We start from the raw sequence: 13,853 nt of genomic DNA, 5'->3' as shown, positions 1-13,853 counted from the left end.
CCGCTTCCCTTCGGGGCCCTGCACAACCAGGGAGCAGCTTCCAAGCGGCCAAGCAAGATCTCCTCTCCTGTCCCCTGCCTAGAGATGCAGGACGTGCTCAACTCCCCGACCAGGGCGGCGTCAGTGGGGCGCTGAGCCTCTACCCCGACCCAGGCACAGGCGGACAGGAAAAGGAGGGGGGAGGCTGGGTGGGTCACCACTCCACTGCTCCTAATACTCCCTGGTATCAGCCAGGCCAGGAGTAGCTGATGTCACATCCCACTCAACAAGGCAACAGAGGCTCAGGGACCCAGAGGTCAGCAGTTAAGAGCCAAGTGACACTCCTATCACCAGAGTCTCAGAAGGAAGGGACAAAGAGTGGGGCTGAAAAAGTATTTTTAGAAATAATGGCTGGAAACCTCCCAAGTCTGGCGAAAGACACAAACGCACAGATTCAGGAAGCTGAGCAAACCCTAAATATAATAAGTCGAAAGAACCTATGTCAAGACAAATCATAGTTCAACTCTGGAAACTGAGACAAATGAGCGATCTTAAAAGCAACCGGAGAGATAGGACACCTTTACTTAGAGCAATTCGAGGGACAGCAGATTTCTCATCTGCACCAGGGGAGGCCAGAAGAACAAGGCACCTTTTTCAAGTACTAAAAGAATGTGTCAACTGTGAATTCCATAGCTGGCACCGAGATCTCAAGGACGAAGGGGGAGTAGAGACATTCTCGGATGCAGGAGACCTGAATTTGTTGTCCACTAGCCCACCCTTAAGAATGGCTAAAAGAAGTTTTCCAAACACAAAGCTCACAACTGCAGGAAGAAAAGACCATCAGGGTAGGTAAAAATAGGGGTGAATCTAACAAACCATCCCACTTTTCACAAGTTTCTTAAATCTTATTTGATGACTGACAGAAAGCCCTGTGATGTGGTGCTCTAAGTATAACAAGACTTAAAACGTTGATATTTAAAAAGTGAGGAGGGTAAAAGGATCTAGAGTAAAGGTCTCACACTTCACTGACGGTTGTAAACCACGGATGCCGGCACCCTAAGCTACGCACGTACACGGTAAGCCCAAGCAACCAACGAGAAAGTAAACAAAGCTTTAATTGATATAGAATCACCAAATGATCAAGATGGAATCCTAAAACATGTTTAACCCATAGGAAAATAAAACACAGAAGAAACAAACAAAAAATTAACAAAATGGGAGGCTTATGCCTTAACAGATTAATCACTTTACCTTAAATGTAAACGGCCGAAATACACAAATTAACAAAGGTGGACAGAGTGAAGAAAATAGGACATAACAATATTCTGTCTATAAGGTACTCCGAAACAACAATGTGGGTAGGTCAAAGGGATGGAAAAAAATACAGCAGGAAAGCATTCATTAAAAAAAAAAAAAAAGAGTCGCTATATTAAAATATCTGATAAGGTAGGGCAGAGGAGATTACTAGAGACAAAGAGGGAGATTACATAATGACAAAAGGATCAATCCACCAGGAAGTCCTAATAATCCTAAATGTTTATACACCACACAACAGTCTCAAAATGCATGAAGCAAAAACTGAGAGCTAAAGGAGAAATATCCACAATTGTATTTGAGAGACTTTCACACCTCCCTTTCGGGAACCGACAGAAATAGTGAACAATCAGCAAGGATACAGAACATGACACCCCCATCAACAACAGTACCTAACGGACATAAGTAGAAAACTCCACCCAACAAGAGATATGCATTTTTTTTCAACTGTCCGTGAACATTCACCAACAAAGGCCCAGAGAATATATACCATGATAGACCATATACTGGGTCATAAAACAAACCTTAAATATTTCAAAGAATTGAAATCATACCAAGTATGTTCTCTGACCGTAATAAACTCATAGAAATCAATAAAGATAACAGGAAAAACTCGAAACTCTTGGATTCTACATTTCTAAATAATCTGTGGGTCAAAGAAAGTATCTGAAAAAGAAATACACACATGAACATGAACAAAAGTTCAAATACAACATATCAAAATATGTGAACACAGCTAAAGCAGTGCTGAGTGGGAAATTTATGGCACATACTAGAAACGAGGAAAGGTCTCAAATAAATATCCAAATCTCTACCTCAAAAAACAAAGAAAAAAAAAAAAAAAGAGCAAATAAACCCGAAGGAAGTAGAAGGAAATAAGGACAGAAATACAGGATATTGAAAACAGGAAAGCCATAAAGAAAAGTTAATGAAATAAAAAGGCTGGTTCTTCAGAAAAAAAAAATCGTTAAAAGCGATAAGCCTCTAAGAAGACTGACAAAAATAAAAGACAGAAATCACCAACACCAGAAAAGAAACACAAGACAGGCCTCTCACCATTCTCATTCAACAAAATACTGGGAGTTCTAGCCACTGCAGTAAGGCCAAGAAAAAGAAAGCAAGCATAGCTAATGGGAAAGAAGAAATAAAGCTGTTCATTTGCAGATAACAGGATGATCCACAGAGAAAATCCCAAGGAATCTATAGGAAAGCCCTTAGAACTATTGAGTGTATTCGCTAAGCTTATAGGACACAAAATCAAGACACAAATATCAACTGCATTGCTGTATAAGAACAAGGAGCATGTGGAAACTGACAATAAAAGCACTGTATCATTTCCAGTTGCTCTAAGGAAAACAAGATACTTAATATACACTTAAAACACACACCAGATCTGTATGCTAATAATCGCAAAATGCTAATAAAGAAATCAAAGGCTGAAAGAAAGACATACCATGTTCATGGACTGGAAGACTCAACATAGTCGAGAGGTCAATTCTCCCCCAAATGATCTATAGGTTTCATGCAATTGCTATCAAAATCCCAGCAAGATTTTTTTGTTTATAGACACAGGCAAGCGTATTCTAAGACACATCTAGAAATCCGCAGGCCCTAGAATACCTAAAACAATCTTCAAAAAGGGAAATGAGGTGGGAGAAACCACTCTATCTGATGCTAAGGTCTTCCGCATAGGTATAGTAATCAACAGAACGTGATGACGGCAGAAGGAGAGACACACAGATCAGTGGAACGGAATAGAGAACTCAGAACTAGGTCCACACAAATATGCCCAACGGGTTTCTGACGAAATTGCAAAAGCAATTCAAAGGAAGGACAGTCTTTTCACCAGATGGTGTTGGAACAATTAAGCATTCATAGCAAAAACACAACAAAAAACAAAAAACTTCCATCCAAAACTCACACATTTTCATGGGATAATTAACTCAAAATGGATCAGGGACTCAAATGTAGAATGTAAAACTACCAAACTTCCACGGGAAAAAAATGGATTGGGATCTGGAGCTAGGCAAAGAGTTCATAGCTTTGATACCCAAAGTGTTACCTATAAAGGGAAAAACTGATAAGCTTGCTTCATCAGAAAAAGTTCTGCTCTGTGAAAGCCCTTGTTAAGAGGATGAAAAGCAAAGCTACAAACGGGGAGGAAACAGTGGCAAACCATAAAACGTGGCAAACGACCAGTATCTAGAATGTATAAAAAAACTCTCCAAGCATTCACTAGCAATAAACCACAATAAATAACAAACCATAAAAACAAGCAACCTCTAGAAATAGAAAATAGGTAAAAAAAACACCAAGAGGCACCGCACCAAAGAGGATATAGGGGCGGCAAATAAACACATGAAAAGATGTTCTTCTGCACCATGAGCTACAAGGAAAAGGAAAATTAAGACAGCGAGGAGACAGCTCTTGCCCACCTATGAGGGTGGCTAACACAGCAAAAGGACATCAGATGCCGGCGAGGATACGGAGAACACGGGTCACTCGGACACCGCCGGTGGGAATGTGAAAGGGTACAGGCCTCCAAAAAGTTTGCCGTTTCCTATCACGTTAACCACACCATTGCCACACGACCGAGCAACTGGGCTCCTGGGCACTTATCCCAGACACGTGAAGATGTGTGTACGAACGTGTACGTGAATGTGCGGAGCAGATTTCCTCACAACAGGCAGAGAACTGGAACCCAGAGCCCTTCGACAGGTGAACGGTTACGTGGTGGCCTGTGGTGAATCCACACCGCGGATCCTACCCGGCAAACGGAAGGCGCAAGCTATTTCCAACACACACAACTTGGGTGATTCTCCAGGTGGAATGATAAAAAGAGGTCATGTTCTGCATGGCTCCGTTGGTACAATATTCTCGAATGAATAAAACTTGTAGAATTGGAGAAATGATCAGTTCTTGCCAGGGTCAGGGAGGGGCGGGAGGGAGCGGCCAGGAAAGGCGACCTAAGGGATCCTTGACGGTGACGGGAATATTCTGTATCTTGACTTGCGTGGCGTCGGTATCCTGGTCGTGACGCTGCATCACATTTTGCAAGATGTTATCACAGAAGGTAACAGGATAGAGGGTACGTGGGCCCTCCATATTATTTCTTACAACAGGATGGGACTCCACAATTATCCCCAAAATTAAAGTTAAAAAAATAAAAATCTGTTCCCAGCTCTGCCACCTGCTACGTAGGTAGCTGACCTTGAACAGACTTTGAGCTCCCTATCCTCAGTGTTCTCACGGCTAAATGGGACAATACCTCCCGAAACCTGAGAAAAACTAAACGTCACTTATGAAGGATGTGGCAACACGCACGGCACACAGTACTTCAACAGCAGCCTGTGAACGCTGAATCTGTGCGTAGACACAAAAAGTATTCTAAATCGTACCATTCAAATGCCCACGACTGCAGCCTGCAGCCGCTGCAGAGCAATTAATTTGAAAGGTCTCCTCCTAAAGTGATCAGTCAAAACATGGTGTGGGGTCGGGGGGAAGAATTTGTGGTTTTAAACTGAAAAAAGAATTCCTAACTAGCCACTGAACTAGTCACAGACAAAGTGAGTTTAAAATGGACTTACGGTGAGTTAAAAGCTGGGAAGGAAAAGAAGAGACAGGCTAACAAACCTAGTATTTCTGTTGATAAGGAAGTCAGTGGAGGTTAAAGTTTGCGTGCACTGGGAGAAGGTTAGGAATGAGTTTCCTAAAACGCACTCAACACAGTCATTTAAGACTCTACGTTGCTCAACATTTTCTCTACCTCCCGAGTTAAAAGTGCGAGAAAGTCAGTCAAATCCTTGTGCTTCTTTCTACACCTGCCTGGCGTGGAGGTTCGGAAAAGCAGCCGAAACGCAATCTGGCTCTGAGATAGAGGAAGACAATGAAATGCACTTTACCCCAGAAGATGAGGGGAATTTTAAACACACAGTGTATCCCCGGGAATCACACTGGGCGCCTGGCCTTTAACGTTGGTGAAGACTGCCCAGAGCAGACCCACAGAGGCTTTTGAAAGAGGTGAAAAGGAAGGAGCGTTTTGTCATTCAAATGATTCTCTTCCCGTCATTCCCCTCAAGATCCTAAAAGAGCTTTTTCTACTAAAATGAGAGATTTTCATAACAAATACAGAAAGCGGGGATACCAGGCCGAGCCTGGAGGCTTAGACGCAGGGTTTCGGCTTCCAGGGGGTGGACTCACTTACCCCTGGGGCCTGGAACTTCTTCCTCGTGGGTGAAGGGAGAGGCACCGGATGGGTTTCTACAGCCCTCTGCGACATTTAAAGTCCCTGGGGGCACCGTAAACGCTCGTCTCCAGACAGCCGTCTGGTATGACAAACTATCCTCTGCTTGAGACATACCTGCTTTCCCCACAATGAGCCTGGGAAGGAGTAGGTGAGAGGGCAGTGAGAGGGGGTAGCGATACAGTAAAAACAAGCACATGAAAAATCATAAACCGCCCAAATGACTGTAAGGGCAGGAGAGAATCTACACTGGGCTGCTCCCGGTCCGTTTTCTCCAGATTTCCTTTCCGGGGAGCCCTTCAGCACAGACTCCCAGCAGAGAGAGACCAGAATCCAGACTTGGTCAACTCCACAGCTTTTTTGTTTTGTTTTGTTTTGTTTTCCCCCAAACCGCCAAGAATAAGACGAGCAGGGGAACAGGAGAGCCGGTCGATTGTGCACACCACGCAGGAGATCCACTAAAGGGTGCAGAGCAAGGAATTCACTTGTACCGTCACGCGAACACACACAACGGCGACGGGGCAACGCGGGGGACTGAGAGCACAGGCTGGGTTATCCGAGGGTGTCAAGCAAGCAGTTACTGATTCGTGGCTTCGGTAAGCGGACCGCGGTGGTTTCTAAAGCGAGGCCTTCTCTTTCAGCGACAAACGCTAAGCCCCTTCCTAACGAAGTTCTCCGCGGTCTGGGGTTGACTTCCAGCCCCAGGGCAGGCGTGTGGGTGACCCGAGCGCTGAGGCTGGGGGAGGGGGCGTGGGTACGCGCACTTCGCTCTACTCCCTGCACGTTGTGCAGGCGGCAAGTTCTCAGTTCCCAAGCGGAGCCGTGCGGCTGGCCTCCTCTCCGGTCTACACCGCTCTCCGGCACTTGCGGGGAGGGCAGGGCGAGGACGGCTCCCTGACCCCGGGAGGCCGGCTGTGGGAAGCGCGCAGAAGCCGCCCTGTAAGGGCGCGTCCCCGGCGCGGCGTCCAGGAGGGGCCCGCCCACCGTCCCCATCCCCCGAAGTTGGCCAGCTTTTCCGTGTCTCGGCCCCCGGCCCCCACCACCCCCCCCCGAGACGGGCAGGGGCGCAGGCCATTATCGCGCTGCGGCGCCGAAGGGGTGAGCATCCCCGGCCGGACACCCTCCCCCCCAAAGCCGGGGTCAAGCGGCCCGCACCTGGCCGCACCTGCGCGCACCTGGGCGCAGGTGCGCGGGCGGGGACGCCGAGGCGCGCGCACCTTGAGGATGTTGTCGAAGATGGTGTCGCGGAACTCGAGCAGCGCCTTCTGGTCGAACTCGCGGCCGTGGATGATGCGCATCTGCTTGAGGAAGGTGGACTTGCCGCTCTCGCCCGCGCCCAGCAGCAGGATCTTGACGAGGCGCCGCACGGCGCGCCGCTCGCGGGCCAGCCCCGCGTCGATGTCCCGGCTGCGCCGCCGCGCCTCGCGCTCCGCGTCGCGGGCCCCGCTGCCGCCCGCCCTGCGCTCGCGGGCCCCGCCGGCCTCGGCCGGCAGCAGGCAGCGGCTGAGGGTCCGCACCACGCCGGACATGGCCGCTCAGGCCATGGACCCCGCCGCGGGCGAGGCGAGCCCCGCGCGGCAGCCGGCCGCTCCCTCAGGCCGCGTCCGTCCGCCGCCGCCGCCGCCGCCGCCCCGAGGCCCGCTCTCGCCCGCCGCTCGGCCCCGGCGGAGGGGCGGGGCGGCGCGGCCGGGGCCCGGCGATTGGGCCGGCCGCCGTCCATCCGGACGAACGCGCCCTCCGATTGGGCCGTGTGGCGCCGGGAGGCGGCCGTCCCCCTGGCCCTCGGGGCGGGGTCGGCGCCGAAAGAGGCGGGATCTTTGGGGTGGGGGCGCTTCTCATTGGGCATCTGGGATGAGGTTCTTTCTTTCAGAATGAAAGGGAGGCGGGGCCGCCGGGGAGGAGGGGCGGCCGTCCGCCATGACCAATTATAATTGCTCTGGGGTCACGTCAATCACGGGGAACAGGCTTGGGATTGGGAGATCGACGAAACAGGGCGGGACCAGAAGTGCCAGGTGTACAGACAGATTCTCCCTGAGTTCCCAGATTGGGTCAACCTGTGAGACCAGGCGTCTCGTTAAGTGGACTTAACGTTGCCCGAAAATGCAGATACAAGAGGTGCAGCTGCTCGTCTTATGTTTGCAGAGAAAGCTGTTCCTAAACGATTTTCCTTCCAGAAACACGCAGGGGGGGGAGGGACGCACACACAGTTTTAAACAAATGCACCCTTTGAGAGTGGCATGGCCTCTGGGCGTCTGTCTTCCGTAAAAGTTAGCTAATCATCCAAACTAGAAGCCCCCCGAAAAAGTCTTACGTAGCACAGTAACTGGGAGTGGGGTCTGCAGTTGCTGGGTCTGAGTTCGAATCTTTCCTCAATCCCTTACTACTTGCACAGCCTTTTAGGCAGCTCCCCCCCCCCCCCCAGCCACATACCCCGTTTTTAGCTTCTGTCTCTGCAAAATGGGGCGACGATAGCAACCACCTCACGGTTATGAAGATACGAATAGAGAACATTGACTTGACAAACACTTACCATGCTGCCAAGACCCCAGTAAGTTCTTGCTAAGAGTTAGCTGATCTTATTAGAGATTCTTACCTGTCCCAGGTTGAAGTGTGGTCAGGATCCCTGGAAGGAGTTCAGGTATCTCTTAATCTCCAGGTGACCGGCCAGATTGGGGAACCATTGCCCGTTAAAAGATAAACTGGGGCATATTACAATTTTTAAGAATTTGCAGTATTTTAGCAAAAATTGATTCAAATCAGGACGAGCCAAACCAGAAGGGGTTAACGCTCCCCACAGTGGAGCCAGGGAAAAGACTTATAGAGAAAGTGCCTGGAGGAAAGAAAGGAAATTGATTGGCTGTAGCTTGAAGGCAGGTTGGCTGTTTGTGACTGGTTGTGTTGACCGTTCAGATTTTGTAACCTTGAGGCTTCGATTTTGGCTTGCTTTCCTAAGCCACCACCACCGCATTAAAGCCACTTCAGTCTAATGGCCTCCTTTTCAAATTAATTTAGCAAGTCTTAAAGATCATCCTGTCCAAACTGCCCTTCTCATCAGGTGTATAAAATAAAAACCAGCTTGCAAACGACTGACAAGGTTCCACACAAGGGCCACCCAGAGCTGGGCTCTCTTTCACTGTGTCACCATCTCTGATTAGAGAGCGGTGAGTGACAGAATAAGCGATTTGCGAACGTTATGTCATCTGGTTGTACAGATAACGTTAGCACACCTATGAGAACGCCGGGCACTGGGGAGGTTTGGAGAGGAAGTTGGAGACGGAAAAGATACATTCTTTGTGTCAAGAAACTTGCACGTAAGTTAGGGAGCCAGGCTGCTCAAGTTCCCGAGCACAGGGAACACTAAGGGAATCCCTAGTTTCTGCCACAGAACCAGGGTCTTCAAGGATCTAAACTCCCCAGGGACCTTGAGTGCTGATGGATATGCGGCATGTCATGTATTGAGGCGTGAATTTGTATCACTTATGAGTCAACACACCATCTAGTACTCTGTCATCCTTCACAAATGATGGAGAAAGTCTTGTTTCTTTGTAAAAATGCCCTTCCACAGAAAGACGCACACTAGTGTTATAGCAGAAGTAGAAAGTCGGAGGCCTCAGAAAGCAATGTGTCTGAAAAAGAAAATAGGAATTTTGAACAATTAAACAGGAAAATGTAGAATTCAGCAGTGGACCAGAGTGAGCTCTTCATTCAGCTAAGAGAGACTGTGAAAAGGTGATTCACAAAACACTTTGAGCAAGTGCTCCAGACAACATTTACAAACAAATTTATATCTTTCTAAATAACTTTATGTCTGGGGCACCTGAGTGGCTCAGTCGGTTAAGTGTCCAACTTTGACTCAGGTCATAACCTTGTGGTTCGTGAGTTTGAGCCCCGCATCCGGCTCTGCACTGAGAGTATGGTGCCTGCTTCAGATTCTGTGTCTCCCTCTCTCTCTGTCCCTCCCCTGCTCACACTCTGTCTGTCTGTCTCTCTCTCTCAAAATGAAATAAACATTAAAAAAATTTTAAAAATAAATAACTTTATGTCTGTGTTGATGCAATTATTAGATAGTGTCCAGTTTGGGGTTTCGACAAGGTTTCTGGACATATCCTTTAGATTTGTCGTAGGGTTCACGTGCTTGAAGTAAACAAGCTGATCTGTGTGCTTAAGAATAATCTCTTAATTATCCCCTACATATGTATGACATGTTATGGTTTTTGAAGTGCTTCCACATACACGGACTTCTCATTTGTCCTGTGAACACTGCTGGGAGGGAGGCAAGGCAGAGACGATTGTGATCCCGGGATCCCAGGGAGTTAATGTCGCGTGTCAGGGGAAGCACAGTAATTTACAGAAGCCGGGCTGGAAACCTGGCCCAGTATATTCCCCATGCACAATATGAAATGGATGAAAGCTGGACTCTACCACCTCCTAGCTGTGTGACCTTGATCAACTCACTTAACCTCTCTGAGACTTACTTTCCTTATCTGTAATATCAGGAAAAAATCGGGCTCTGATAAATGTTAAACAAGTTAACACACATAAGGCCCTAATACACAGTGGGCATTCGGTAATTTCTAACATTATTGTTATTATCGTGGAGCTTCGGGAATCAAGTACCACAAATTTAGAAGAATAATACTGGCGTGATGATGAATAATCCATAAGGACAAGGTCCTGTACAATATTAAAATGCAACACCTTAAATATAGGTACAGCCTTAGAGATGAAATAACATATCGCTCCCAAAGAGAATAAGCCAGGCCCCAATTTGTGAACAGATGGCCACCACGTGTTTAAAAATTGGTAGAGGGGTGGGAGAGGTGGACTGAATGCCCCTCCTAAGTCATGTTCAATTCCACCTCCTGAGCTCAGGGGCAGCCAGGAGGGAGGGTCCAATGGCAGGGCCTGGAATGCATATGTGGAGTGGTGAGCTCTTCTGGAACCTCTAGAAGAGAGACTAGCCACAGGACTCATTCTCCAGGTGGGAGTGAGGGGCTCAGCAGCTCCAAGGCCTGGGATAAGGTCCAGAACTCTGTGGTTCCCAAAAGGAATAAAGTCCTCTTGGGTCCCAAGAATGCAGTCCCCTGTGCGGGCTTCCGTAGCCTGGGGAGAATGTGGGATAAATGCATGGGCAAGGGGGCGGGGAGATGGCCCGTGTCTGAGAATGGGGGCTTGCCAACAACTAGAACGGCTGAAACGTGGCAGCTTCCTCTCTGTGCTCATCACAGGGGCAACGGTTTGCCTGTTACCTCATCTTTCATCACTACAAAAGAGACCCAAAGAGCTTTCCTTGAAAGCCAAAGAGCTCTGAGTAGGAAGAAGAAAGTCTGAAGAGGCCGAAAAGGATCCAGGTACCGGAGAGAAGAAACAGAACATCTCAATTAATGGTAAATAGATGAAAACTTTACATCATCACCACCATCGCCGCCACCACCATCATCACCATCATCACCATCATCATCATCATCCCATCTTAGGAAAACTGTTCATGGTATAAAACGGCATTGCGCAATATCAACAAATGATTATGGTAACCATTGAGAACTTTTGAAAACAAGACAAGGGCACTGGAAGATAAAACGAAAGAAGTATCTTAAAAGTCAGAGGAAAAGTACAAAGAGACAAAAATCACAAGAGGAAGAATGGGAGACTTAGCTGGGAGTGCTAAGATTCTGGAAGGACAGGGAAAACATATGGAAGAGAGAAGTAATCGAAGAGATTTCTTTTTCTGACAGTATGGTAGACCGACCCTTCGCAGCAACAGTTAAAAATGCCTTATTAACTAGTCAAAACCGTTTTTTAAATGTTTATTTCTTTATTTTGAGAGAGAGAAGAGGGGGAGGGAATGACAGAGGGGGAGGGAGAGAATCCCAAGCAGGCTGCGTGTTTAGCGTGGAGCCCAACATGGGACTCGATCTCGTGACTGTGAGATCATAACCTGAGCTGAAACCAAGAGGTGGATGCTTAACCGACTGAGCCACCCAGGTGCCCTCAAAACTTTTTTTTTTTTTTTTTTTTTTGAGTCACTGAGCTGAGTATGAAACCTCAGGGACCAAAATCAAAGTGGAAACAAAAATTCAGAGGTAAGCTGATTAGTGGTGAAGCCACCAGCTTCCCTAACAACATCTGCTGTGTTGGATGTTGTGGAGGAGACGTTCGATTTTCCTCATGGAGCAGACGTTCGATTTTCCTGGCCACAGGAGTTGAAGCTGAAAGATTATTAAAGGTAGAGAGTCTGATAGAGGACGCCTGCATAAACCTTGCACCAAAAAGGACTATACATTCAGCGAAAGAGCTGGTAAGTCAACAGTATGGACGTCAATCATTTATCAACAGGTTAAGTTCCGAGGGAAGTGAGCATACATTTTTTTCAACCACTCATGAACACACAAGAAGATAAGGCATCATGAGTGAAAGTCAGCCCAAGCCACAGACAAAATTTGGCCTCGTCAAATGCAGATCATAGAGTAAATATTCTTAATATCTCTGAAGAAAGAAGAGAGGCTATTGAAAGTATTAGTAAGGAATAAGAGAATATAGAAAATGGGGAGGTGTGAACAAGAACCAAATAACACAACTAAAAATGAAAACTATAATTGAAACAGAAACATGATAGATGTGTTACGTAGCACAGTAAGACACGGATCAAGAGAGTAAACTCAATACAGATCTGAAAACATCGCCTTCAATCCAATACAAAAATACAGAAGACAAGAGGCCGGAAATACCTGCTGAACATACATATTTAGCCAGAGTGCCACAGGGGGCTAGAGAGAAACAAGAAGGAGCAGTATCTGAAGTAATCACGGCTTAGAATTTTAAGCTGACAAACGACACGAAATACTTAGCTTGAGAAATGAAATCTAGACTGAGAGACACCATAGTGACCTTGCAGGACATCACAGACAAAGAGAGGATCTTAAAGGCAGCCAGAGGAAAAACTATAATAGCTACTGTTTATAGGATACTTACCACACTGACACTATTCTGAGCACTTTGCCTACACTAACCTGTGTCATCTGCAAAGCAACCACAGAAACTGAGAGCTGATACCTGAAGGACAAAAGAGGAAGCTAGATTGGAATTAATATCTTAAAAGCATCGAGGAGATATAACCATTAACTTAAAACGGTAAACCCAGTAAAAATACAGCTCAAGAAAATAGAGGATATGGGGGCATTTCAAACAAAGAAAAATAGATGGTTACCTTAATTATGGGCTGAATTGTGCCTCCTCCTCCAAAATTCATATGTTGTACTCTTAACCCCCAGGACCTCAGAATGTGACTCTATTGGGGCATACGATTTTTAAAAGGTAATTAAGTTACAAGGTCATTAGGCTGGGCTGTGACCCCATGACTGGTGTCCTCACGGGAAAAGGAAATTTGAGGGGGGCCTGGGTGGCTCAGTTGGTTAAACATCCGACTCTTGATTTCAGGTCAGGTCATGATCTCACAGTTTGTGGGATTGAGCCCCACGTTGGGCTCTACGGGGAGCCTCCTTGGGATTCTCTCTCTCTCTCTGCCCCTCCCCCACTCATGCTCGCTCTCCAAGTAAATAGACATTCATTAAAAAAAAAACAGAGGGGCGCCTGGGTGGCTCAGTCGGTTAAACGGCTGACTTCAGCTCAGGTCATGATCTCGCAGTATGTGAGTTTGAGCCCCACGTCGGGCTCCGTGCTGACAGCTCAGAGCCTGGAGCCTGCTTCGGATTCCGTATCTCCCTCTCTCTCTGTCCCTCTCCTGCTCGTGTTCTGTCTCTGTCTTTGTCTCAAAAAAAAAAAAAAAAAAAAAGACTAGATGCGCAAAAAAGAAGGAAAAAGAATCTCAAAAGGGAGGTCTGCCATACAAAAAGAAGGAGTGGACAGTTTCTGAAGATACAGGTCACTCTTATCATTGACTATATTAAATAACAATAATAATTTTAACTTGTGGAGTTAAGGGAAAAAAATAGGACGAAAATACCGGATACCAAAGGCACATATACAGGGAGGGGATGATCACAAAGTTCTAAGATCTTTCAAAGCTGGAGAGGAGAATAAACACTTTGATTAATGTTAAACTTTGTCAAGTTAAATATTCACGCTAAAATTTTTAGTGTAAACACAAAAAGAAAGAGAAGTGGGGTGTACAAATTCCACACTCGCAGAGGGGAAACATGGAATGAGGAAGCAAAAATCAACCAAGACGAAAGAATGTGAGGAACGAAGGAAGGAGAAACACAGGAATGAAAGCAGGACAAACGGGCCAGGATAAGGTGTCAATGCATCCGAATATACGACTCATCAAAATAAATGTAAACAGGCTAGAATAGTTCAA

The 13,853-nt window shown here is 46.8% G+C and overlaps 1 protein-coding gene across 3 annotated transcripts in view; it reads right to left on the bottom strand.

Moving 5' to 3' along the window:
* The window catches only part of GNA12 (G protein subunit alpha 12), a 107,451-nt gene extending 100,279 nt beyond the window's left edge, over positions 1 to 7,172 (bottom strand). Inside the window, exon 1 of one of the 3 annotated variants that reach the window (XM_053213781.1) lies at positions 6,712 to 7,172. In XM_053213781.1, coding sequence (XP_053069756.1) covers positions 6,712 to 7,065 — 354 coding nt within the window. In that variant the 5' untranslated portion in view covers positions 7,066 to 7,172. The remainder of the gene's footprint in view (positions 1 to 6,711) is intronic. The other 2 variants (XM_053213783.1, XM_053213782.1) reach the window with 2 other exon arrangements.
* Positions 7,173 to 13,853: the final 6,681 nt, after the last annotated feature.

Source organism: Acinonyx jubatus, chromosome E3 (assembly GCF_027475565.1).
Source record: "Acinonyx jubatus isolate Ajub_Pintada_27869175 chromosome E3, VMU_Ajub_asm_v1.0, whole genome shotgun sequence".
Taxonomy (NCBI): domain Eukaryota; kingdom Metazoa; phylum Chordata; class Mammalia; order Carnivora; family Felidae; genus Acinonyx; species Acinonyx jubatus.
The sequence above is the reverse complement of the archived record's forward strand: the minus strand, read 5'-3'. Positions and strand labels throughout refer to the sequence as shown.